Here is a 26,321-nt window from a genome sequence, read left to right on the forward strand (position 1 = left end):
TCTAATGTGGCTATGCTTACTCATGGTATTTACATTGATTTAACAGTACCTTTGAAGCATTTGATCTAGTGGATCACGTTTCCTGTGAACATGAGAAACTGTTACTTGATTAGCACACATTTTTATGTATAATGAACACCAGAAAAGTAATATTACTTTTCGTTCATTAACTGCTTAAGAATAATTCTGCAGATGTTGGAAAGCTTCAGTGACAATAGCAATCGGTGATGGTCCGGTTCGGTTCAATAATGTCAAACTCAAACCATTTAAAACCGAACTGTTTAACAAAACTGAAACTTAAACTGAACCAAACCAAACCACAAAACCGTTTAAAGTGAAACTGTTCAAACTGAACCATTACAAAAAATCTAAGCTCAAACCAAACAGTTTTAGAGATCTTCAAACTGTTAAACAACAGTTTCGTGGTTTGATTTTGGTTTTCAAGTTAGGTCAAATTTCAAAATTTCAAAAATCAATTTTTAAGCTTCAATTTTTTGAATATTTCCTAAAATTTTAAGTTTTTTCAAGCTTCAAAGTTTAAAACGTTTTCCTAAAATGTCATAATTAGGCTTCAAACATAAAAGGCTGTTAAAAAAAATCAAGAAAATAAATTAATAATCAAAGTGTCAACTCTAAGCTGTTTAAACCAAAAACTATTAGGCTAATAACGGTTTGAACCAAACCGTTTACAAAAACTTGATCTTAAACCGAACCGTTAAAACCGAAACCGAACTGTTGCCAATTGCTAAGTGACAACTGGCTTAAAAGATTTCCACGCTTCCTGATGTTGTATGGAAGCGATAAAAATTTCTCTCCTCTAGTTTTTGCAATAGATAAAAATACAATTGGAACTACAGAGAACTACATGAAAACTGCAAACTAAAATTTCAACATTGAGGCAACAGCTGTTCTGAAAATGCTATGAAGAATATTACACCTATGACTCAATAAAACTTGGGTATAATCATCTACAACCGTAATTTCCAAAAACAACCATGTGACATGAAAGGGATTACAGATTTAGTGACAATCTTAAAATACTTGAATATTCATTTAGAGAGGAGAATTCATGGCCAAAAAGAAAATAACAATTCTTTCACATCTTTACCTCTGTATTGGATATGCAGATGGCCAGTAATCATGATTGCCAAGGATGGAAAGGTTTGGAATTTTTAACTTTCTAAGTTGTTCAACAAGCTCCACGTTTGAATCACCAAAATCACCTAAATCACCATATCATATATATCACTACAAAGTTTCAAAATACAAAAGAAAATGACTTTAAGCTTAGGCATTGAAATTGTAAAAGTTGAAGTCTTCTTGTAACAAACATGTTGCATGAATGCATTTTGTATTGTTCAAGCTTTCTTCTTTATTGTCAAAAACTACATAATACCACTAAATTTTTCTTTATTCCCCCAGATACGTATAAGTTTTTATATTTTTCTCAAATACCCTTTGTCAGACCCCTCTAGAGCAATCAGATATGTTTTTTGGGTAATTATATGTTGAATTCATCCTCTTTTTCTGAACTACATGCACACTATATTGAGAAATTATATCCCCTTTTTCTCTCTTTTAGGACTTGACTGTGGGCATTTGGGGAAATAAAGAAAAACTCAGTGTGATCTTGTATTTTAGAGATTTTCCCTTTATTTATTTATTATTGAAAACAGGAAACACGGTGGGATTGATAGTTCATTACCCGTAAACAGCACCAAATTGGGCTGCAGAGAATATACATTGAACATACAAATATAAGCACTTCGGATTTATTTCATAAAAGAAAAGATTATGTAAACAAGAACCTTAGCTTCAACCAGCCTTTAGGTACCTTCAGTTTCTGCAAAGCCATCTCATCTTTAACCGGATCCCATTGATCATGCTGAAACACCTCAAACATTTCTCATTAAGAGGAATTCCTTTTCATGGAATCATTGTCTTATATGCATCCATGCACACACTAGTATCCATAAGTTTGACATATTTGTTATTGGTCTATGTGTGATAGTTACATAGATGAGAAAATGGCATGTGTATGCACTCTACGTAATAACATCATGTCACAGAAAGGCATATGAAGGGGGTGTCAGAGGTTTATCACCCACTGGCTACGAGAACCTAAAGAGACTTTTATAAGTTAGTTTTCATGATCCAGCTTCTCATATTTTCATCATTTCTTGTATATTTGTGTTTTCTCACTCAAAAACCTCATCCCAAGGTCCCTTTTTCTCTCTTTGTCAAAACTTTCCATCCCCTTCCAATATCCTCCATTACAACTACTTTTCTTGGTTTTTTGGGGGAATAAGAATGCATTTTCCCTATCGTATTCATATGCATAGCATTAAGGAGTCAATATGGGTCAAAAAGTCCACTTCTAGCCTCACTCTTCTTGCTTTAAATTCTTTATCAATTTCATGGACCAGCAGTTTTCAGTTCTTTTATCAGAAAAAGACACCAAATTCAAATGGCAGCAACTACTCTTTCGAGGCCAATAGCATACTTGGATCTCTTTAGGTATTTGAATTTTCAATCGCAAATCTATGCCAAAAGGTTCCATTCCTTCCATTGATCCATCCAACTCATTGCTCCTCAGAGCCACATTCAAAGTTGATTGGATAGTGCTTAACCCGTTTGGTTGTATTAATTAAGGCCAATGAATATGTACGATTGCTAATTATGCCATGATGACAATAGTTCATCAGGTTAATGCTTAAACCTCTAATTGCACTAGAAAAAATGAAATACACATTCAATATTAGGTAATGAATTCCTTGATTGAAGCGTGTATGATATTTTTGGATGACTTTGAATAGCTGAACAAATCATCAAAATGAACAATTTAAACAAACAAAAATAGACATAAATCAAAGGAACTCAAAAAACAGAATTGCTTCTAATGAGTCACCCAACATGGTATATTGAAAAAGAAAACAAATGCAAAAATCAATAGAACCCAAAACACATAGAAATCCAGTAAAAGAAACAGAAATCATAGAATTACTAATTGTAAATCTCCCAAATGAAAATTTTGACAATAATAGTATTGAATAATGATCACAGAACTGTTTTTAGAACGATGCAACAAAGTATCATCGATCAAATCGTCCAAATGGAAATTTTAACGATAAAAAATAAATAAAATAAAAAGCAAAAATCAACAGCGCTAAAGATTACTGATCACATCGGCCAAATGGAATCAGAACAGTAGAAAATAAAAACGACACTGAGGATAACTAACCACATCGCCCACCACAGCGATTCGGAAGAGATGTGGAAGCTCCATAACCAATCTCCTTCTTTGGTCGTCAAAAAAACATCTGAACAGCGAGCGAACGATAGGAAGGGGGATTCTCCCGACAAATTTTCGAGCACACGTCTTTCCGACTCAATTGTCCAAAGGATAGAAAAATACTCGTTCGTGAGTTCAAATCTGACTTTATTATGTTGTGGTAATTTGGTAGAGACTTCATATTATTCTTCAAAAGGAATTATTGCTGCTTTTATTTAGGATGTGGTATTTTAGTAGAGAGTTCGTATCATTCTTCGAAAGGAATTGCTTCTTTTATTTAGGATGCACCAAAAAACAAAAGATTAATAAGAGTCTCGACCAGTTTCACGAATATGTCAGACTCCCTCTTTCACGGGAAGATCACTCGTAACATTGGTGGCGTGTCAACGTCTACAAGGGCTCAACAATGATGTTATGTCGTGGAACCAACCGTATGAATGTAAAAGGTACAAGGAAAAAGAAGAATGGACAAATGTTGTTTTGATTTTGCAATTCAGTTATGAGCAAACAACATTCTTAATGTCATTGCCAATGGTTTTGTCCTCGTTAGGACTCGGGAGTTTATTGAAGCTTATATGGAACAATGAAGCTTCAAATGTGTCATGTTTTATCCCTCACATTGGGCTTCACTCCTAGGGGCACAACTTGGCCCTAATTTGGAATCGATATTAAAAGTTATCTACTCAAATTGGAGCCACTTCAAAAAAGCTATGCTGCAAATCATCTCTATTGTTAGAAATGTACGCATATGAGTCCGCTTCGGGTTCAACGCAAATGGATAAAAAGCTCGAAGATTGTGTGTGAAACAATCACAACGGAACTTGACATGTTATAAATGGGTAGAATAGCTCTTTCATTGTTGGCATTCATACTCTAACCCTTGAAGCATCCACTGAAGGATTCAACAAATTGTTGGTCCTATATAGATATAGTATTGGATCATTAATCAATAATGAAAATATTAAAAACAGCATAATGTTAATTCCTCTCGCATTAACCCCATTTGTTCCAATTGTATGGTATTGATATAAGAGAACTCCACTTACAATTGTTTTAATTTGTGAATTATGAGTCGTGCATTATTTTTTTGAGTATCATTAGCGTAGGATGTAGCATTTAGGCTTAGCTTATTATGTGTTTATTGTTATGGTATGCACCAAGGAATACAAGAATGTACCACATGTTAAGCCCAAATTTAATTGTTCACACGATGAGAATAAAAAACTATCGGTATTATTGAGAATCAAGCTCAACCTAGTCTAGTGTGTGAACACACTCTTTGAGAATCTATGAACACTCAAAGGTCAAAAGTCACTAACTCACCACTACTCTCTACACATTAACTATGTGTTATATAATCATATTCTATGACACATAACTAATGAGTTCCATATTCCCCATGACTAATGAGTCTTCGCATTCCCCAAGGTTCTAAAGAGAAAGTGGGCTTTGTAATGAGTTAATGAAGAGAGAGGGTGACCTTATATAAAGCACCCTCCTACTTCATATTGTGTCGGTTGTTGCTCCTTGTAATGCTACATTTTTGTACTTGTTGTTCTCCTTGTTAATATACATATTCTCGAGTGCTTCCTTTTCTCTTATCTATCTTGTGTTTCTCTTTTCTCCTCTTTTCACACACACACACACACACATAACACACATCTCTTCTATTGCACGGAACCATATCCGATTCTTTACAGGTATAAAGGGATTCATTTGCAATGAGGATTTGAACAAGATGTTAACTTTAGGAAGCAAAAGTTATGTCTTTTTATTTGTTCATAAGAACTTCGTAAAGTTTGGAGAAAACAATATGCATTGGGAAATAAAACAATGCGAATGCATAATATTTGGGTCGAAGAATATTTAGGCTTTGAGAAAGTCCAACCTAAATAGGTCAAATCAAAATGAAAGAACAACAAACAAAGAAGATGGATCAATGTTTTGAATCGATGAAGATCTCTTAATACATTAGAAACATGTTATGGATTGTTTATATGAGTTCTTGTATCTTATGAGTTTTCTTTTCCTTGTCTTTTCATACTAAAACGATGAAGAGTCAAACTCTTGAAAGACTCTACATAATGTTGATTCACATAAAACAAACTCAAAAAATAGCTAAGAATCGTAAGAACATGTCAATTACAGAAAGAAACTTATTCTCTTTCCAGTGTAAAGTCACTCCACGAGGAACCTTAACATGCATAAATTAGTTGATAGATAAGAAAATTATAAAATGTAGCTATAACAATCTTAAACATAAGAGCACTCACCATCGCACATATTCGATAGAAAACATCATTTCAACATTCGTTAGGAGGACGTAATCAATGTAGAGATAAAAAATGGCTCTACATAAAGTGAAGCTTGAGCATGATGTAAACTATGCAAAGATTGGAAACTTTGAAGGGAGAAATGAAGGCATGTAGAAGATATGTCACCAAATCATATTTCATGTGCCTCTAAAGCATTTTGAAAGAGTTGTAAATCCAAGGTCTCGAGCTATGGAAGTGATATTTGAACAACACATTTGCTATTTGATAGATCAATATGTTTTACTTGGGAATTGACTACACTTCTCTTACGAGTCTCGAATTGTTTCATTCAATAAGTGAGGTCATTCATGAAGTTTCAAAATCTCCCTTGATGTTTAATGTCTCATGAAGAACTAAAAAGCATGAAAATTACTACCATGCTACCTCATAAGTTGTAATGCATTGACCATGGATAATATTAACGCACAATCTACTTTTGACACAACACAACTCAATGTCACTCTCAAAGGATTGAGTCACTACCCTCGTTGTTTTCTCCGATTAGTTTGTATTTGCCTTGGAGATGTATGGATGTATTCATCATTGAGCAAAGATTTAGGAGGTCATAAGCATGGAATCCCACAATGTTGTGTCTCGCATATACATGTGGTTGCCTTTATGACACTTGATTCCAACTTCACACACCATCGTGCTTCACATAATCCCAATCCAATCATGGACCGAGATTTGGGGGTTCTCACATCTTTGTGTTTTGTACAACCCCATGGTACACTTGACATAGAAAGTGACTTTCACCATGAGATTGGTATTAAGTTGATTGCATTGCATGTAGCATGCGTGGACACTACAATTTTCACAAACAGGTGAGATAAAAGGGGTCCATACATGTGCTGTACATATTTCAGGTTCACGTTTCTTGGTGTTTTTGCCTATATGTGCACGTCGTAAGCCTAAAGAAAGTGTGGTCGCTCGTCTAGGAGCAGTTGGTCACATGCTTTTAGTTGATAAGAAGTCAACAACTTCATGAGCTCCTAGGACATACACGATTGTTGGTCTTTGTCTCTCTGTGTCTCTCTCATAGGTCATATTTGAACTCCGAAGACGATAATATAATCTATCTATCTATCTCACATGGGTCATGTCGGCCTCCATGGGCATTAATATATACCATAATCTCAAGCTAACAACTGCCAACGGACCGTTCTCATATGGCTCTATCGCCCAAGACTCACACACCCAATCTCTCGCTCTAGGAAGCCATATGTCCATTTGTCTGTCTATTGAAGGCATACATATGGACAAAGACTCTCTCTCTCTCTCTCTCTCTCTCTCTCTCTCTCTCTCCACACACACATACACACACAGGTAGATTGAAATTAGTGTATTGCAGTCCATCCAAAAGACACTATTTTGTCTGATTTTCTCACCAAGAAAATACACACACACACACAAGTGGGCTGTTTCATTTTCAAAAAAGTATTGGTGTAAGATTTAGTCTCATCATCTTCTTCTCCTTCATCATAAGCAGAATCAGCAGCGTCGTCATCGTCTCTGTGTGATCGATCTTTCACACACACTCACACGAATCATTCAAAGATAATATTGACAATCTAAATCAGAGAAGAATCCGTAAGCCATAACCTAAATGTCCTGGTCTCTGCAGAAAGTTACATATGCGTAGACGAAAATCTATGCATATATGAATATATATATAAAGAAGCAATGGCCTAAATCCTATCTATCCTAGAACAAACTGAACTGATCTGATCGATCTTTTATTTATACTCGCTTTAAAGCTCTATTTCTTTCTTTCTTACTTCTTCTTTTCCGTTCTTTTCTGATGGGAACCATAGCTTCTAAGCCAACAAAGGATGAACTAAGAGAAGGAAACAGTAGCTCATGGTATGCCCCTGTCTCTAGAAGCATCTCTGCACCTATCCATTTCAAAGCAGACGAAGATGAAAATGAAGAAAGAGAAAACTATCAGTTTGCTTCTCTCACTACAAGCTCCCATGGATTTCACACTATGGAGGAGAAAACCACATCCAACGAAGAATTGGTCGTCACAGGAGGCTTTGCTCACATTCTTCACCATAGCTATTCTTATTCTTCGTCAACTGCCTTGCCAAGTCAGGAACATCCTTCACAATATGGAACTTTCCATGAAAGCTCTAAGCTCAAGACAGTTGAAGAAGCTGAAGAAGTAGAAGAGGTTAGTATGGCGTCAAAAGTGGAAAGTTTAAACACGCAGGTACTCATGGAAGGACTTCAATGCAAAGAAGAAGCAATGCAAAAGCAGTCGGATGCATTATTCAGAAGAAGCCCTCTTAGGAGCCTAAGTAATAGGCTTGACTATGACTATAAGCATGGACATAGCTACGGCGATGGCAGAAAAGATGTGAAGAACACATATTTTGATGCAGTGCAAAGAAGCCCTCTTGGGAGTGGCCTGTGTAGGAAGGTTCTGGAAGCACCTAAGAACGGTAATAATACATGGGACGGATCAATGCCCCCTTTTGATCTGCAACCGGATGCAGTCACATGCCTATCCATCCCAAGAGCATCGGGGGACAAAGCAGTCCTCTACTTCACAAGCCTCCGGTGCATCCGACGAACGTTCGATGAATGCTGCACTGCCAAACAGATATTGCGGGGCCTCGGTGTCTTTGCGGACGAGCGAGATGTGTGGATGCACTCCAAGTTCAGAGATGAGCTCACCCAGCTCATGGGTGGGATCAAGGTCCCTGTCCCCCGGCTGTTCATCAAAGGGAGGGATATCGGGGGATTTGAGGATTTGAAAAGGTTGCATGAAGAGGGGGTCTTGGCAACATTAATCATCGGCTTGCGTTCATCTGGCCTCGGCCTTCGAGAAGCATGCCCAGGCTGTGCTGATGTGAGATTCGTGCCTTGTCTCACTTGCAACGGTAGTTGCAAAGTCTTAGATCTGCTCAACCGTGCTACAAGGTGCGATCAATGCAATGAAAATGGGCTCATCATGTGTCCGATTTGCAATTAGCATGGTGGTGTCCTTCATCCAAGATCAATCCTCTCTCTATCGCATCGAAATGCAAATATGTTTTGAGATTTTACATCATGTGTTGTTTCTGCATCAAGGAATCATGCATGGCCTATGAAGAATATATAACTAATGTAACTATATCAGGAGGTTTTGGGCTAACATTCATGGATAGCTGATCAGTTGCTTGGTCTGCTTTGGGAACCATGGAGAATGAACGAAATGCATCTTGTTGGTTTCTGGGGACACTATTGCATGGGATCTAAGGTTCTCACCAGATTAGGAAAATAATGAAAGACATTGAGTATTGCAACTTTGGGATAAAATCTTGGAGTTACCATACATGTCAGGTGAAAAGTCTCTCCATAAGTTTTATGTGGTGTTATTTCTGATCACAAAATCCAAAACCATTGTGAATCAAATTGTTCTCCTTATCAAAATTGAATGTGAAGAAAAACCAGGAAAATCAAGGAAGATAATTGATCAATTTGAATAATGATGTTTGAAGTTTGAGGCTGTTATTGCGTTATACTTTTGCATTGTTTGTATAATTAGAAGCCAATATTCCCATTCAAATACCTGAAATTTGGTTGTAATATAAATACGTGTGTAACACTAACAGTTGGTTACTTTGTCTCGATGCAAATCATGGTGTTATCAATGCATTGGGAATATATTGAACTCATTTTCTTTTCTTTTCTAGAGTGAGTTTGTTGTGCTTAATGATTATTCTATGAATGATGAAATATATGTTCCTTTAGCGTCTTCTGAAGATTTCAAGTAGAGGCATTACATGATCTCTGAATACCATGCTGCTTATACTTTTGTTGTCGTCCTTTGAAATTAAAATCTTTAGGCATTTTATACCAGTACATCATAAGATTGATGTAATCCTACAATACCATAATATCTTAAGTATTAGAGAAGAGATGTTAAGAATTTTTCATGTTTTTTTGTTTGGGGGAGAGAGAGAGAGAGAGAGAGAGAGAGAGAGAGCCTTCATAGAAACACCTTTTCAAGTCGAATTCAAGTTTACGGCTACTCAAATGGAAATATAGAAGCAGGAGTAACACTTAAATTTGAATTTCTAAAAACCATGTCAAAACCGTACTAAGAAAAACTTATCATTGCAATACAAATTTGCAATGATAACTCCTAGATTGGAGGTGGTACTATGAGAATTAGATAGAAGATCACTAGTATCATGAGAACTAGAATAGCATGCTCTACATGCGTCATGAGTATGACACTTTTTAAAAAAGGAAAGCAAGAGGTTATCATGGGAACTCATGGAAAAAGCAAATTGTCAATACCCATAAAATTCAACATAGGCACACATGTTGGACCATAGGACACTACGTTGTGATGAACTGTAGACTCACAATATTTGACATACTAGCGCAAATTTTTGGACCATTGGAGGATGTTTCAACTCCATTACAATCCATAAGATTCAACATAGACACATCATCATGTTGGCCCATTCAACAATGTTTGTCCACATGATTTAAGCTCATAGCATTTGAGTGACACATGCTTGGCCCGTTGCACAATGTTGCTCGATTTGGATTATTATTGAATGCATATCTTCTCCACCTAATGTGAGGCATGACCTAGAACCAGGAAAAAAGATCGCAGATACACATACATAATGAACATCCACAAGGAGATCGATGGAATGATGGGATCAAGCCATTGGCCCGAGGATCCAACTTGGGTTTTGGCCGAATTTATGACTTTTAATCCACCCCCAAATAACATAATCAAATCTTTAGAATACTCTAATTTTGAGTTCTTTGAAAAGTTTGAAAAATAGCACGTGGCATCACAACTTGCTCCATATAATACAATCACATGAGTTTTCTTCCATTATCAATGTTGGTGTTGATGATGGTAATTAAGACTAGAAGCACTACTTGCATGAGCAAAGTAATTGGAATTAGCATGATGATTAACACCATGGTAAGTATAGCCCGCAAAATCATGACCATAGTAACCATAGTTTTCATCAGGGAGAATCAATCGACCACGTGATTCTGGATAACCAGTATCTCGGCGATGCATGATGTCGGGAGACAGAGGAGGAGGAGTGGCCGATAAGATGGTCAATGGCGTCTCCAAAGTGTTGTGCACGAGATCAGTCCACGTGGACGATATAAATATGCTTATTCTTCCGACGATAAAGGTAATGTTAGGGTTAGGGTTAGGGTTAGGGTTAGGGTTAAGGCTAGGGTAAGGCTCAATGCTGTAGTTGGGATTAAGATTACGGACAATGTAATCATTAGAGTTGAGGTTAGGGTCAGCGCTATTATTAGGGTTTTGCAAGGATGGTGGGCAAGGCTTGGGGCGTGGGGGGATTCGCACCTGATTCCGCAATGCGTCGTGGTGGTCATGATCATCACCATCACCGCGATAATTTGCTGCATCTGATGCGTCACGATCTGGACCGTCGGATGATGGAGTGGACGATGAAGAATGGCTGCCACAGTAGATGGGCGTAACGTGAAGGTTAGGGTCTGGAAGGTAGGACTTGCAGGCAGGGCAAGAGGAGTGAGTGCGAAGAGGGCGATGAGAGGATATGGGTGCCCATGCCCATCGGAAGAGGCATGGCCAACAGAAGACATGTCCGCATCGAGTGACCACAGGCTCCTCTATTTCCTCTCGCAGACAGATGCTGCACTCCATAGCTGAACAAAAAACTCTGTCTGCGTAAACCTAACGAATGAAATCGTATAGATGTCTTCTCCTCTTTCTCTGTGCTTTCTTCCTCTTCTTCTTCTTCTTCTTCTTCTTCGATTATCTACATCTCCATCCTTCTTTATATTTATGGCCTATCAGAAACGCAGCTTTTTACGTTTCGATTTTCTTTTCTAGCTTTTGCGTTTCTCATCCATCTGTTTGTAGCTTTTGCGTTTCTGGCTTTTCTACAACGCCAGGGTGCCTGGCTATGGGATCACCCACCTTACATACCCCTCCCTCGCCCCTATTCGATATTTCACTCTCCATCAACTCATCCACAAACCACGATCTCATTTTCATAGACTATTGATCTTGCCTCCTACCTATGGTTTCACGAATTCCGTGTCATTCGTGGATGAATCTAGTCTCCTTGTTAATGTTCTCGTCGTCGTTATTATTATAATGAATCTCCAAACACATATTAAAATGTTTGCCATTCCGACTAATTTTGACATCTAACTAATGTTTTCAATAGTGTACTAAGATTCTCTTTTTAGGTTCAAGTCAATACACAGACAAAATTGAAATACTTGCATTGCTTTATCATATTGATATGTGGTAAGAGTTATTTCACTTAATCAAACCTACAACTAACCATGTTATTAGGTAGCCTACTCATAAGTATGGAACCATTGCACGTGAGTTCAAGTGAAGGAGGCAAGCTAAGCCCACTTGTTTAGACATCGTATATTTAAGGTATAAGAGATATTGTGTGGTTAAAGAGTGCATCAATTATTCTTGAAAACCATTCACCTGGAAGGGTGTTAAGAACTCCCTTCCCTCGATCATTTACTAGTTGCATGCTTCATCATTATAATTTATAACTATGCACTACTTGCACTTGTTCACAATATATAGCTAGATTTTTGTATATCAATTCAACCATACCAAATTATGAACATTGATCGAGTCACCTTCTATATTTTATGATTACTCACAGACATTAACATTTATTTTTTGGCAACGCTTAATAATGTTGGTGGGAAACCTAAAATAGTTTGTGCTCCAAAGTACTAAAAGAAAATTTGAAAATTGTCAATAGATGTATCATGCAATTGACAACATCATACAGTGATTGCCTCAATATAGTGTTTGAAGGAACTCACTTTGTGAAAAAAGGGTTGATGGAAGTCCACATGGTTGTATTATATCATAGAGTCTGCAATCCCCAATATTTTACCCAATTTAGAAATTGGATGCCTTTGAGAATAAGATCATATGTATCGAAATAAACACTGGAGCCTTAGAAAACGATGGCAAAGGTATCACCTTGACCTACCTCCCCATCACACTATCACCAACCGAATGACGTCACAAATATTAAGATGTACTCAATCTAATTTCTAGAAATATGATTCAATGAATGGGCCTCATATTAAACCACGTGATCTCATCAAATAACTTAAAATGCACCATTTACTCATTCTTCTTGTGCCTAGCCCCATTGATCAATAATGGATAGTGAGATGGATTAGGTTCGTAGCATAAACTTCGTTTACATAGTTTGATGCAAGACACAATTGTGTTGAAGAAACATGGATGAAGGGAATATAAATCCAAGAAATATATAATTTGGTTGAAACTAGTAGAGTACAATGAATGTTAGTTGCACATGTGCTCCTTGATGGGTTGAGCATGATCTCTTAAATGACATTCAATAATATAGTGCTCATATAGAATTTTTATTCATAATAACTATACATGAAGAATGGGGCAAACCTTATGCAAACAACTTTTGTGCATGTATAGAGGGGTTTGCTACTTAAGGTTGATTTGTGCACCGGTTTGGGGACAAGGCTATCCAAAATGTAGAATTGGATTCATTGGCCCCACCAAAATGTGCAAATGTGGGAAAGTATAGAGCTAAATACTTTAGCATTTTACTTTATCATCTCTTGTACGACAGAACCAAATCCTCTTGTCGTCGTCAAGCAAGCATTTATGTACTTTCTTGTGAGGTTCTCTATTTATTTATTTATTTATTTATTTATTTGGGGGGGGCTCAAATCCTTGTGTAACCAAGTTCGTGATGCTACTACCACGTCTCTTCCATACAAAAGCAAGAGTCAAATGTGTTTGGATAGATCATATATTACACACGTGTGTTAGATTTCCAATAATGGATTGAAGTCTCACTTTTACAATGAATTAGCTATAAGGAACACCAAAAGAGTGAGACCCGATGTATATCTCCAAGTCAAAATTAGCGTGGCTAGCTAACACAATAAACTACAAGGCAAAGCAATGACCAACATTCCAATAAAAGAGTTCAAATTTGGGATGTTTGGCAAACACTCACTCCAATTTTGTTTTGGTCTCTACCCATTTGGATTCTCTCAAGTATTTTATGTGGCAGCGGACTATGGGTGATTCACTTGAGAGTTTTGATCAATTTTTTACTTGTTTTTCTCTCTCCCGCTCAATATACAAGATATACATATGTTATTCACAACATGTTTCTACACTTATTTTTCCCCATGGGTCTAGTTAAGGGAATCCTCCCTGGTGGATTATGGACTCTTCTAGGGTGAGCTAAATTAGACTATCTTGACTATGGACTCTTCTAGGGCGAACTAAAAAAATTAGACTCTTCTAGCAAACTAAAGTGGACTATCTCGACTATGAACTTTTCAAGTGAACTACATTGGACTATCTTGATCTCTACTCAAGTTTCAACCATACTATGAAACCATCTTGACCTCTTTGACTCTCAATGGATTGCATGCTCACCCCCCCCCCCCCCCCCCCACGCCTTCCCAACCAAAAAAAAAAGAGCTGGTAAAAAAGAAAACACCGTCCTCATTTTTTACACGTCTAATTAAGCTTCTTAAGCTTCCTAAATGCAAATTCTTAATTAGGGCTAAACGCCTTCTTAATTCCGTTCATAAATAGCAGAATCACCATATATAAGCATAATAACAATGCGAGAGGCAAGAAAAATAGAGTTATCACATCCGGACAAAACTTTTTCCATAACAAATATGTATACATACATGTCTTGTTTCTGATTAATGGTTTCGGATTAGAGTTTATGGGTAGGTCTAATTAATCACTAGCTCGGGAAAAAAGTAATGTCATCATTAGCCTCTAGATACTCAGCATCATGGGAGTAACGGAGAGGAAAGGCAGTGTTGGAATTCTGCAAGGTGGAGCTGGAGCTGGTGGGCGTTTGCGGAGGAGGAGGTGCGGTAACAGGGATTCGGGTGGGCCTGGGATGTCCAGGCACCCCAAAACTCCTATTCCCATGAATCCTGTTATGATGATTAGTTTGGACTCTTCGGAGGAAGGATTCCCGCATTATAAAAGTAATGGCCCAATCTTCTGAATCGTCGTCTTCAGAATATTCAACATAATCACGCTGCTGATGGGTGGCGTTCGGATTCACCACATTGGAGTTACTAGGGTTAGGGTTAGGGTTGGGGGTAGTGGTAGTGGTAGGGTTGGTGTTAAAGGCGTGATGATTACGGATAGGATGGGGCGGCGGGCAATTAGGGTTGGGGTTAGGGAAGGGTAGCGGGCGGGGTTTAGGGCGTGGCGGGATTGGGAGGGAGTGGTCCCCCTGGGGAGGATGATGAGGAGGGAGGGCAGCAGGGGAATGGGCGGAGGAGGCATAGATGGGCGTGACGTGGAGGTTGGGGTCGGGGAGGGGGGCCTTGCAGAGGGGGCAGGAGGAGCGAGTGGTGCGGATGAGGGGGTGGACCTTGCCGCAGGCAGGGCAGGGGGTGGCGTCGTAGTTGCTGGAGACGTAGGGTGCCCACGCCCACACATACAGGCACGCCCAGCAGAAGACATGGCCGCACCGTGTCACCACCGGCTCCTCGGTCTCCTCTCGCAGGCAGATGCAGCATTCCATTGCCAATGCCAAATGGGGATGGTATGGATCGATCGGGTTCCTAGGAGCCTCTCTTTCTTTTTCTGCCTGCTCTCTCTGTCTGCTACGTCGGGAAGCTCTCTGCTTCTTACACACACTGTTTTGTTTTGCTCAGTCCTCTCGATTTCGCTCCCTTTTTATTATGGTCCTCCTGCTTCCTTCCTGCGTTTCGCGTTTGCGTTTGCGTTTGCGTTTGACCTTTTGCGTTTCCCTAACCGGATTCCAAAGCAAATACATAACATACATACAATTTATTTTTATTTTATTTTAAACTCTAGGGCCAAAATATTTTTTTTAAAAAAAAATTTATTGATCTTTGTAATGGAATTTATGGCTGCACCTTTCACGTTCCATTTCTTCGGTAACTCGTCCCCTTGCGCCGACAAACGTCGATACAAATATTGGCACCAATGAACCAAATAAACTTTCCATGTGTGTGTGTGTGTCTAGAAGCTTGGACATGCTTGGGGGTAGACAAGTGAAGTGTCTTAATGCCTCACCTCATTGTGGATTAAATGGATATACCCTTGGGTCCATTTGCCTCCTAAGGCTCCCCATTCGGTTCATGTTTCAAAAATTTTAAATGGTTTGGACCCTCTCAAACCGAACCGAACCGTTGTCGATTGTTAACTATCACTAAGCTTCCTACAATACATTGATTTCATTGAAGTCGATGACAAACTCATAAATCGATGTTCTTGTAGCACATTAAGTTGTAAACATTGCATTAACTACACAAGTGTTGATCATGATCATAATCATGAAGTTAGTTGGCACTTATTCATACCAATGCGATTCCTCGAGCACTTTACCCATGACTCCAGAATTGTTGGGTCTCCTAAACTCACAAGTCATATTTTCATACAAGGAACGCTTTTGTACTGTTGTTTGGTTGCCCCAAATTCCTACATCATCCACCTATCCTACTAAATTTCATTGGTTCACTTGGCATTCATCCACTACGATGCTCTACACCAACTTATTACTTTTCGCATTGGTTTAGATTGCCAAGCTAAGAACTTCACATTCTCATCGAAATTAAGCTCTTGTATGAATCAATATCGCATCGCACCATGCATGGAACACTAGATCCATTGTGATAACAAATCAACTTACGACGCCATAGGCTATCCGTGCCGACTCCCCCGCCCCCCTCTCAATCAACATCCTACTTTCATAGTCACGCTCCATGGTATCCATCATAGTATGATTGACACCCCGACAAGGACACTGAGATGGTGGCCATGTGTCATCATAAGTCAACAAGATTCGATGCACCACGAGGAGGAAACAGATGTAGTAGTTAGAACCCATGGACGCTTAATAAAGCCCCCGATGAGACGGACAATTTTGCCCCCTGGACCACACATTTAGGGTTTTTTGTATTTTAGGGTTTGCATATAAATTCATCACATTTGGCAACACTCAAACTCTTTTGCTGTGAGCTTTGCTGCACGCAGGGCGAGGATCAGCCGCAGGTCTTCTGAGATTTTAGGGTCTACCGTTCTGTTTCATACCTCGGGGATTTAGGGTTTAGGGTTAGAGCTTGGGCTAGGCTATTTGTTTTGTCCTGAGAATTAGGATTAGGTTTTTCTTCTTCTTTCGCTTGGAAGTTTTTCATTAGATTAAGCTTCGCATTGTGCGCAGAGTCATCATAGCACGGAAAAACGTATGGACATGGAGAACTCTGTAGAGAACATGTATTTAAGTAGAGAGTCGATGAAGGATCAGAAGAATAAGAAGGAGAAGAAAGAGAAAGGATCGAAAAGGAAAGCTGGAGAATCTCCATTAGGTTCTAAGAAGAAAGCTTCTAAGGTTTCTAAGGTGGAAGCAGAAGAAGGGCAGAGTGAGAGGGAGAGCGAAGAAGGGAGTGAGATTGTTAACAATCCCTATTTAGTGAGCAATTTCAGAATCTCAGAAGGACTGAAGCAGAAGTTAAAAGCGAAAGGAATAGAAGCTCTCTTCCCTATTCAAGCTCTCACTTTTGATGGAATCTTTGAAGGAAATGATCTCGTTGGCCGAGCTCGCACTGGCCAGGTACTTGTTTTTCTCATCGAACGCCTATGAGTTCTCCTATTTCTCTCAACTGCGCACACACTTTCTTTATTTCTCTAAAATGCCTCTAAGCTGTCGTGATTTCCTCTAAATGCCCCTCGTCACCCCCCTTAAAGAGAGAGGAAGGACATCGTCGATTGGCCATATAATTGATCAAATAGCATGTATAATTTCTTGAGAGTTGTTGACCGAGGGCATTTGAGGAAATGGCAAAAGTCTAGAGGCATTCGATGGAATATAGAAAAAATTGTGTATTTCCAGGTTTTGTTCATTATATTTTCCAAATCTATATTTGTAGCTCATTATTTAAGAATCGGTTAAATACTTCTTTTTTCTGCATTCGCTTACATTTGTTGGCCTTTACCTATCATAAAGCTTCTTGTGTGATTTTGCCTGAAAGATATTTTTGTACGTAATAAATGTTATTGTTAAATATATTCTCGTTTTGCATATATTAAAGAAATACTCTTCTTTGTTTCCATTTTCATATCCATTCATATATCGAAGAACTTACACTATCTGTGTTGCCGTTACATACAAAAAATAGGATTTTACTGACCTTACGTACATGTGAGAGCTTTTCTGTATATTATTATTCACGTAACCATTGATTGCTTAATTTCCAGATTTATATATTTGTAGCTCATTATCCATTGACGTTTCTACATATTGAATAGAGGTTTATCTGTTTACACATGATATGCATACATGGAGGTGTGAAATGATTGTTACTTGTATATGTTTGTTTTGTATACATTGGAAGCGGCATCGTTCAGTTCTGCCTCGTTTTTTGCTGCCATGATGACAATCATCTGTCTTTTTAATGTAAAGAAAGTCATTAATTAATTAGAACATATAGAAATCTAGACTGTTAAAGGTGAATCAAACAGCTACCCATCTGACAATGTGCAAAAGATAGCATTGCATTTATCAAAATGCCCAAGTGGCCTACTTGAAGTGATTTGAATTTACTGGTCTGTCAATGCAAAGTCCCACGTGATGCATTTCAACTTTGGGATTTGGTGTGCACATCACGAATGAAGCAGATCTTCCTTATCCATAAAGTAGCGAATATATAGTGAATGATGAGTAGAAGAAGTTGATATATTATAGCATTAGGATAAAGTAGTTTTTTATTAAACTTGTAGCTGGATACGGTTTCTTCACCCAATCATATAGTTCGTAGTGAGGCCAAGTTCATACCTTTTGGGCATGTAACCAGTGTGCTTTGTGCATATTAGAAATGATCAAGATGTAAAACATCACTGAGGCAGACTGTCAAAATTATTCATAGGGTATTAGAGAATAACACAAATGGAGCTAGTCTTTATATAACGAAGAACCCCAAGTTTTGCATTCAGGTGGCAATGCCTACTTAAATAAACTCTAGTAATGTAGTTGAATATCTTGTTGACACTGTTATTGAATCATAGAGTAACCACTTGCTCAAGGTATTTTCCTTATCATGCATGTATTAATAAGGCAATTCCGTCATATAAGAGCTTCACTATGTCGTCTGAATATGGATTTGCTATTTTGGCCAACCGATCAGAACTTGATGATGTGAGATAATTACAGGGAAAAACTTTGGCGTTTGTCCTTCCTATCCTTCAATCGCTTAGTTTAAATGAGAGCTTCAAGTCTACCAACAAGCAGTATGGCAAAGCTCCCAGTGTCCTTGTGCTTGTCCCAACACGAGAGCTTGCTAAACAGGTACAAATTACTAGCTACTTTCATCTATTTTGATAGATTGTGTTTGGCCAACAGTAGATGGAAGTTATGTATATAGCTAACTTAGCAACCATTGAAGTAGGTAATTGTTCATTCAAAACAGTTTGCTTTTGTAGGTGCATGCAGATTTCGAGTATTATGGAGGTGCATTTGGTCTTAGCACAGTTTGTGTATATGGTGGTGCACCTTATGGGCCACAACAGAGTGCGATGCGTAAAGGTGTTGATGTGGTCGTAGGCACTCCAGGTCGTGTCAAGGTGACTATAATGAATGAAGTCACATTTAGAAATAGTGTTAACACACAAAATTGACCAACTAAAGACTGCTGTTTTGTGTGGTGTAGGATCATCTGGAAAGGGGTAGCTTGAATTTGAAATCTTTGAAATTTCGAGTTCTGGATGAGGCTGATGAAATGCTTAACATGGGTTTTGTCGATGATGTTGAAACTATTCTTGGTAAGGACCCAAGATATACTTCTACTTAAGTGATGAGAGATGTATCTTTATGGATATTTGGCTGTGTAATGCTGATATTGAGACGTATGAGATTCCAGTAGAATATCTGCATGAAAGTATTCTATTGTTTTGATGTGGGTATGCATGTATTATTCTAACAAGGCACGTGACGCCATTTTTGAAATCAGTCTTACCATTCTGTTTATATCTACTTTGTGGCTATATGAACTTATCATTCAAATGCAGGGTCTATCCTATCAATCATCCTTTGACTCTCTTGTTTTCATTGCTTTATAGGTTATGGTGAAGATGTCACTAAGGTTCAAACATTATTATTCAGTGCAACAATGCCTGATTGGGTGAAAAATGTAAGTTTGCATAATATGCACGGATTTGCTTGAATAAGGGTTTTTGTTACTTAAGTATTTCTTGATTAGTTTCTCTTGTAACATTGCTGTGACTAGTTTTTGGTGTTACCTTCTACAAGTATCTTTTGATAATATTTGATGGAGTTTCTGGAATAAAGCTTTTCATGCTACTTCTATAAATATGTTTTGATCAGTGTCTCATGTTATTTCGAGATGTATGTTGTGATTATTTTTTCATGCTACCTTTGATAATTGTCTTTTGATTAATCTTTCAGATTGCATCAAGGTTCTTTAAAACTTCAAAGGAAACTGTGGATTTGGTTGGGGATGAAAAAATGAAAGCAAGTTCAAGTGTTCGACACCTTCTACTCCGATGTATGAGATCAGCTCGGTCTCAAGTTATTCCTGATATCATAACATGCTACAGCAAGTATGTATTCTTTATTGCTCATAAATTAGCTTGTTCTTAAATATCCCTACTTGGGTGATAATGATTTTGTATGATAGCGGTGGTCGCACTATCATTTTCACCGAGACAAAAAATGATGCTTCTGAGCTCGCAGGCTTATTGCCTAATGTGTCTCGTGCGTTGCATGGAGATATTGCACAAGCACAGCGTGAGGTAATTATATATATAACTTGCTTCTGCCTTTTCAAGTCACTCTGCTTTGGCTTTCTTCTAAGAAGCCTTTCTTTTCAGGTTACTCTTTCTGGGTTTCGTTCTGGAAAGTTTTCAGTGCTTGTGGCAACAGATGTGGCTGCCCGTGGTCTCGACATTAATGATGTGCAACTTGTCATTCAGGTAACTTTTATATCTAAATTCCATTTATTTGACATATATTAATGAAGTGAAACATGTGAAGAAATGCAACCTTTTCAATGAGGTAAATGTTGTAGCTGCCTCATGTTAAAATAAATATACGGATTCTGTTGACTTGAGTGTATGTCTCATCACAGTGTGAACCACCAAGGGATGTTGAGACTTATATTCATCGTTCTGGCCGAACAGGAAGAGCAGGTAATGTTCCTGACATATTTAATGAATGAAGTCAACTCTTATGCTAGATTAGAGTGACCTATATGCCTCTCAACCATGTGGATTAGGTAACTGCATTCTTAAATATTAGTGGGAGATCATGAACTGTGTGACATTTAAATGAAAGCGAATTTATGCTAGTTTAGATTGATTTTGTGTAATGTAATCCTAACAAGGCGTTCTTAGAAAGACAAACCCCTTCTTATTTCTACTTGGTTATGAGGGATTGTGTTAAATCGGAATGAAGTTCATTCTTATGCTATCTTAAGTTGGCTTTTGTGTGTGCTGATTTTGAACATCTCTCTCCTCTCTCTCTGCCCCCCCCTGCCCCTTCCCCCAAGCGAGGCCCAGACCTTCTCTATTATGGATGGAAAGTTCATAAGTTATGTTAACTTGGAATGAAGTTGATTCCTATTCTAGCTTCGGTCAACTTTTTAGTACACGAAATCATAACAAGTTGGAATGCAATCTTCGTGGCAAGCACGTTATTCTTGTAGTACCACTAGAAGATCATGAATTGTGTTCAATTGTTCTATGTACAGGTAAAACTGGTATCTCTGTGCTCTGTTTCGATCGTTCAAAAGAATATATTATACCCAAGATTGAGAACAAGGCTGGTTTCAAATTTGAGAATATATCTGCACCACATCCTAGTGACCTTGCTAAATCATCTTGTGCAAGTGCTATTGAGAAAGTGATGGAGGTCTCAGACAGGTAAGGCTTCATTCTCATATTCGTTCTTCATGTAATGTGTAATTGATTTATAATTAGCATGGTTCATGTCTGTTTGAAGTCAAATGGAATAATAATTCTCAAGTTCTTCCTTGTTCAGTTTGCTCCCCATATTCCGAGCTGCAGCAGATGAGCTATTGCAAAGGAGTGATCTCTCTCCTTCAGATCTCTTGGCCAAAGCACTTGCCCGAATTGAGGTTTGTATCCATGTACTTTATTAACTCGAATCTGTGCATAATTTGCTTAACTTCCAGTTGGAAGAAACTGGAGCAAAAGTGATTGGACATAAATAAATTTCTACGAGATTCCTAGAAAAAGGGTGACATTCTCTCATAATATTGTATCATTTCATGCATCAAAGTAAAACTTAGCTTATTGGCACAGGAATATTTCTCGAATACTCAGAAATATCAGAGTAAGTGTTCATATTTTATGATTGAAAGGAGTTAATAGTTTCTCTATGATATTTTACCAGGGCCATACTGATGTAAAGAAACGATCATTATTAACGAGTCATACCGGTTTTGTCACTGTCAAACTTCAGTCTGGCAAGCCCTTCTATACACCAACGTATGGACAACAATGCTCTCATCATATAAAAATATTCCTGAATGACTGATGAATTTAATAATTATCTTAGCATATGATGACCCTACTCTTCTTCTAATGGTGGACATTGTTCTATAGATATGCTTTCAATTGTTTGAAGAGATTTCTACCAGAGGATACTGTTGAGAAGGTAAATGCAATGTCGATAACAGCCGATGGGTTAGGTGCTGTCTTCGATGTTCCATCTGATTTGCTTAAGACGTTTCTTGCGGGTATATATTCTTGAACTCTCAAATCACTCTTGGCATTTATCATCTAAATCCTATTTCTTTGTCTCTCTTTCACAATCATAATCGTTTTTAGTTACTCTTGAAATGTAATATTTAAAATCTGTCTTTGTAAGGTATTGATATTGTTTTCTTTGTTAAGAATTTTGGGTCTCAAGTTGTCAACTGTTAGTACTTGAATTTTATTGGAAAACTTGGAACCTATCGTATAGCTATTTTTGTAAAGTATAGTCTTTTATTTTTGGATCTCTTCCTCTGCATAGGCTTCGGATTTATCATCCAAATCCTATTTCTTTGCCATCATAATCGTTTTTTGTGACACTTGAAATGTAATAGCTGAAATCTTTCTTTTGTAAGGTATTGATATTGATTTCTTCATTAAGAATTTTTGGGTCTCAAGTTCTAAACTATTAGTGTGCTTAAATTTATTGGAAATCTTGGAATGTATGGTATAAACATTTTTTGTAAAGAATGGTCTTTTTACTTTTGGATTTCTTCCTGGGCATATTCAATACTTCTGGAATTTTCATTAATCGTCTGTTTTCAGCTGAATCAAATGGATCAGAGGATGGCCTTAACATAACCCAGCTTGAGAGTCTTCCCGAACTTCAAGCTCGACCTGAACGAAGTAGTTTTAATGGAAGAGGGTTAGCTCCTGACTTTGTGGATAAGTTTTTCTGAACACTAAATTTTTATTGCCATTTGTAGCCTAAAGGGGGGAAGTGCGGAATTAGACATGAGACAGCATGGGAAAAAATAGGGATCTCTTTATCACCGTCTGTTTTATTTGTTTGGGAAAGTGTGGAATTAGACATGAGACAGCATGGGAAAAAATAGGGATCTCTTTATTACCGTCTGTTTTATTTGTTTTCAAGAATTTGGAAATTTTTGGCCTTATTTTGATGACCAGTTCTTTTGAAAGATTTACTTTGTAAATTCGTAAGGTTCACATCAAATCCAGCATAGAAGGCAAATGAAGAATAGGCATGAATAGTTTTTCTTTTTTGTAAAATAAGCAAAATGCTAAATTCTATTGACTTTATGGTGCAGAGGTGGTTATGGGGGAGCTAGAGGTAATGGAAATGGTCGTCCTGCTCGTTTTGGCCGGGGAGGTGGTGTTGGAAGTGGTGGTGGACGAGGTGGTTTCGGTAGAGGCCGTAGAGGCCGTGGTGGCTCTAGAAGAGGTCATTAAAATGCTAAATCTTTCTTGTATTTATGCCAATCTCGTTAACAATGATCAGGAATAATGTTTTTAATAACTAAAGGTGTAGTGGAATTCAGTTGCTCTAGAATTTTTGCTCAAATTTTTGCTCCAGTAAACACAATCAGGTATTTTATATATGGATTCATTTGGCTTTGACAAATTGGAGTCATTGGCAGATGGTCTATGTTGAGATCATTTTACAAAGCATATTGACTTTATTTATACATCTCAAAGATGGATGGATTATTATTTTCTTCTAAGCAGTTAGCAGTTATTGTTGTACAATACTATTTTATAATTAATATTTATTATGCAAGAAAATTTTGTTTTCTGGGATCGTTGATTGGAAAACTATTGCCTAAATTTGTTGGTAAAAGGATAAATTTCTTTTTTAGGAGAAAGAGAGGATCTTTAATAAAAAAGAAGAAATGGAGAGCACACTGACTGATTGTACTGAATTTGTGAGCATTTTTGCTGTCGTTGGTTGTGAAATACTAACTTTGAATCTTAAAGTTGATTGTTAAACCTTGAAATTGATAGCACCTGGGAGTGTAGATTGTGGTAAAAGAATATGTTATGGATCATGGTGAGATTTTCTGGCAAGCGTAGTCATTATGATCTACGTTGGATGCAATTGTTGGAAGCCAATATGGGGTGGGGTCTTCTCATCTCAAATATCGGTACACAACCCTGTTCATGTCTATGAATCTTGTAATTAATAAATTTACTAATGATAGCTATTGCAATTGGGAGTGCGGATTATGATGGGGCTTGGGGATGTGAATATTTGAATGGCATAATTAATTTGATCAAAGTTCATTGGGGGTATTTTAAACTAGGTTTTTTTGAGTTTTAAGTAATGTATGAAAGGGAAATCTTGACATCGAGAAAGACCAGAGTAGATGATAAGTTTTGCCTTTTTGGATTTTCTGTAGGTAATGTTATATCGGGTAGGCACATGTTTAACATTGTTGTCAATGTTATAATGATTTCCTGGGAAGTAGGAAATTATTGTGAGCCGTGTCCCTACAATGTTGTAAAAGCCTGTTAAAATTATGCTCCATGTCCTTAAATGTTCACCGTTTCAAAGATGAAGTCACATGTTTCCTTTTATAATTTTGTTAAGGCAAGTTTAGTCTTCTATCCTCTTTTTTTCCACAACATTCAACATTCTATAGACAAGGGGTACTTGGGTGTAAGCATGGGTAGGGCAGTTGCCTTGGGTGATACTATTGTATACACCAACATTCAATATGTGTGAAACAGCAATAGTACTTGGACTAAGGTCCATACTTGAATGTTCCCCAATTTTGCATGTGAAAATGGCGTGCCTTGGTGTGATGTGAATGTAAGCCATTACTTGAAAACATGTGTATTGGAATGAAATTTGTAAGTGATGGATTGATTGAGAATACATCACATATTCAGCTTGCAAACAAAATCATGATGGTGATCTTAGAAAGGTGACCAAATTCAAAACCAATTTATGTGGGGGAGCTTAGTTGACCTAATGAATTGAATGGCATAATGGATTAGTCTTGGCATATATCCTATTGGTAATATGTACATAATATGAAAGTCAACTTCTGATACATGTTATCAAGGTCCTATTAATGCTTTGTAGAGTTTGTCATAATTTGAGATCATTGTAGAGAAAATTGTTATAAGAAAATCATTAAGCATAGCAAAATTGTATCAATGTGTATGGTACTATAATACAAGACATATCCTAATGACCCCTTGGCTTTACCTCATGATAGGTTATCTAGAAGATATCCTAATGTGTAGAGACAATTATTTAGTTGAACTACGAAAGATGTAGGTTTGAACTTGCATATATGTTTTTTGATAATTCCAATGAATACTATATTATAATACTCAATTCCAATAAAGGTACATTTCTTTTCATTACTTTACATGCTGTATTTTGGGAGATGACACACTTTTTGGTATCGAGTTAATGGTTTGAAGTTGAATGAAATTGAAGTTTATTCTACTATTAAATATTAAGGACAAACTAGCATATTTCTATTTGAAGGAGTTGGTGGATAAGTTGAGCTCTTATATGCACATTTATATTTATATGTAGGCATCGAGTCTTTCTCTCATCTCTATGCATAAAGCATATGTTATGTAGGGTCCCGATAACTAATCAAACACTTTAAGAAGCTTTCACAATCATGCAAAAATTATTGAAGACCTTATGATTTTTGCAAAAGTTGGAAGCCATAATTGTTTCAACATGTGTCATATACATCTTAAACCTTTCACCCATATTGTTTGCAACACATCCAATTTAAATGTCAATGCAACCTTATGACATTTATATTTCACATTGCACCTCGAATTTCTTTAATAGCTTGTAATTTGTGGCACGAAATTTCTCCTACCTTTTATAGCTATCTCTTAACTACTTCATTTGTCTTTAGTAATAGTGCATCAACAAATGATAGTGCCTTTACACAATGCCACACCTTCAATTATCCGACGTTCCAATCATCATGATAAAAATCTCACAGGGCTTGTTAAGTGGTTAGTATTTGGGATGTTAAGTGGTTAGTATGTTCCTCAACATTCTTTTGGTTATATGTAAATGTGCACTACATGCCAAAGCGGAATGTTGAGTATGTTCCTCTACATTGTTTTGGTTATTTGTAAATGTGCACATTTTGGGCTCTACATGCCAGTGGCAAAAACCCTTATTCTTAGG

General features: G+C 37.4%; 4 protein-coding genes and 1 long non-coding RNA gene across 5 annotated transcripts in view; 3 read left to right on the forward strand and 2 right to left on the reverse strand.

Moving 5' to 3' along the window:
* Positions 1–26,321, reverse strand: part of LOC147863437 (Calcineurin-like metallo-phosphoesterase superfamily protein) — an 82,892-nt gene that overhangs the window by 1,847 nt on the left and 54,724 nt on the right. The window contains exons 2-6 of the mRNA XM_087319236.1: positions 3,242–3,315; positions 1,835–1,885; positions 1,706–1,727; positions 1,109–1,223; positions 50–82 (exon numbers count right to left, since the gene is read on the reverse strand). Of these exons, the coding sequence (XP_087175362.1) occupies positions 50–82; positions 1,109–1,223; positions 1,706–1,727; positions 1,835–1,885; positions 3,242–3,286 (266 nt within the window). The 5' untranslated portion in view covers positions 3,287–3,315. The remainder of the gene's footprint in view (positions 1–49; positions 83–1,108; positions 1,224–1,705; positions 1,728–1,834; positions 1,886–3,241; positions 3,316–26,321) is intronic.
* LOC147863438 (uncharacterized protein At3g28850-like) lies at positions 7,107–9,281 on the forward strand. Its single transcript, XM_087319089.1, has one exon. The coding sequence runs from the start codon at positions 7,409–7,411 to the stop codon at positions 8,582–8,584; it is 1,176 nt and encodes a 391-aa protein (XP_087175215.1). The 5' UTR covers positions 7,107–7,408; the 3' UTR covers positions 8,585–9,281.
* LOC147863439 (uncharacterized) lies at positions 10,457–11,276 on the reverse strand. Its single transcript, XM_087319266.1, has one exon. It carries the CDS (start codon positions 11,267–11,269, stop codon positions 10,457–10,459), a length of 813 nt encoding a protein of 270 aa, XP_087175392.1. The 5' UTR covers positions 11,270–11,276.
* LOC147863440 (DEAD-box ATP-dependent RNA helicase 7-like) lies at positions 16,614–23,871 on the forward strand. The gene is made up of 15 exons (XM_087319282.1): positions 16,614–17,231; positions 18,828–18,962; positions 19,097–19,237; positions 19,324–19,435; positions 19,733–19,803; positions 20,079–20,233; positions 20,311–20,425; positions 20,504–20,605; positions 20,761–20,821; positions 21,382–21,553; positions 21,672–21,768; positions 22,047–22,141; positions 22,259–22,392; positions 22,955–23,054; positions 23,458–23,871. The coding sequence occupies exons 1-15, from the start codon at positions 16,866–16,868 to the stop codon at positions 23,597–23,599; spliced, it is 1,998 nt and encodes a 665-aa protein (XP_087175408.1). The 5' UTR covers positions 16,614–16,865; the 3' UTR covers positions 23,600–23,871.
* Positions 25,051–25,519, forward strand: LOC147863441 (uncharacterized). Its single transcript, XR_015529763.1, has 2 exons — positions 25,051–25,167; positions 25,372–25,519. It is a non-coding gene; the product is annotated as an uncharacterized LOC147863441 (long non-coding RNA).

Source organism: Azolla caroliniana, unplaced genomic scaffold (assembly GCF_043228905.1).
Source record: "Azolla caroliniana isolate FFs.n. ecotype wild unplaced genomic scaffold, voAzoCaro1.0.p SCAF_5, whole genome shotgun sequence".
Classification (NCBI taxonomy): Eukaryota; Viridiplantae; Streptophyta; class Polypodiopsida; order Salviniales; family Salviniaceae; genus Azolla; species Azolla caroliniana.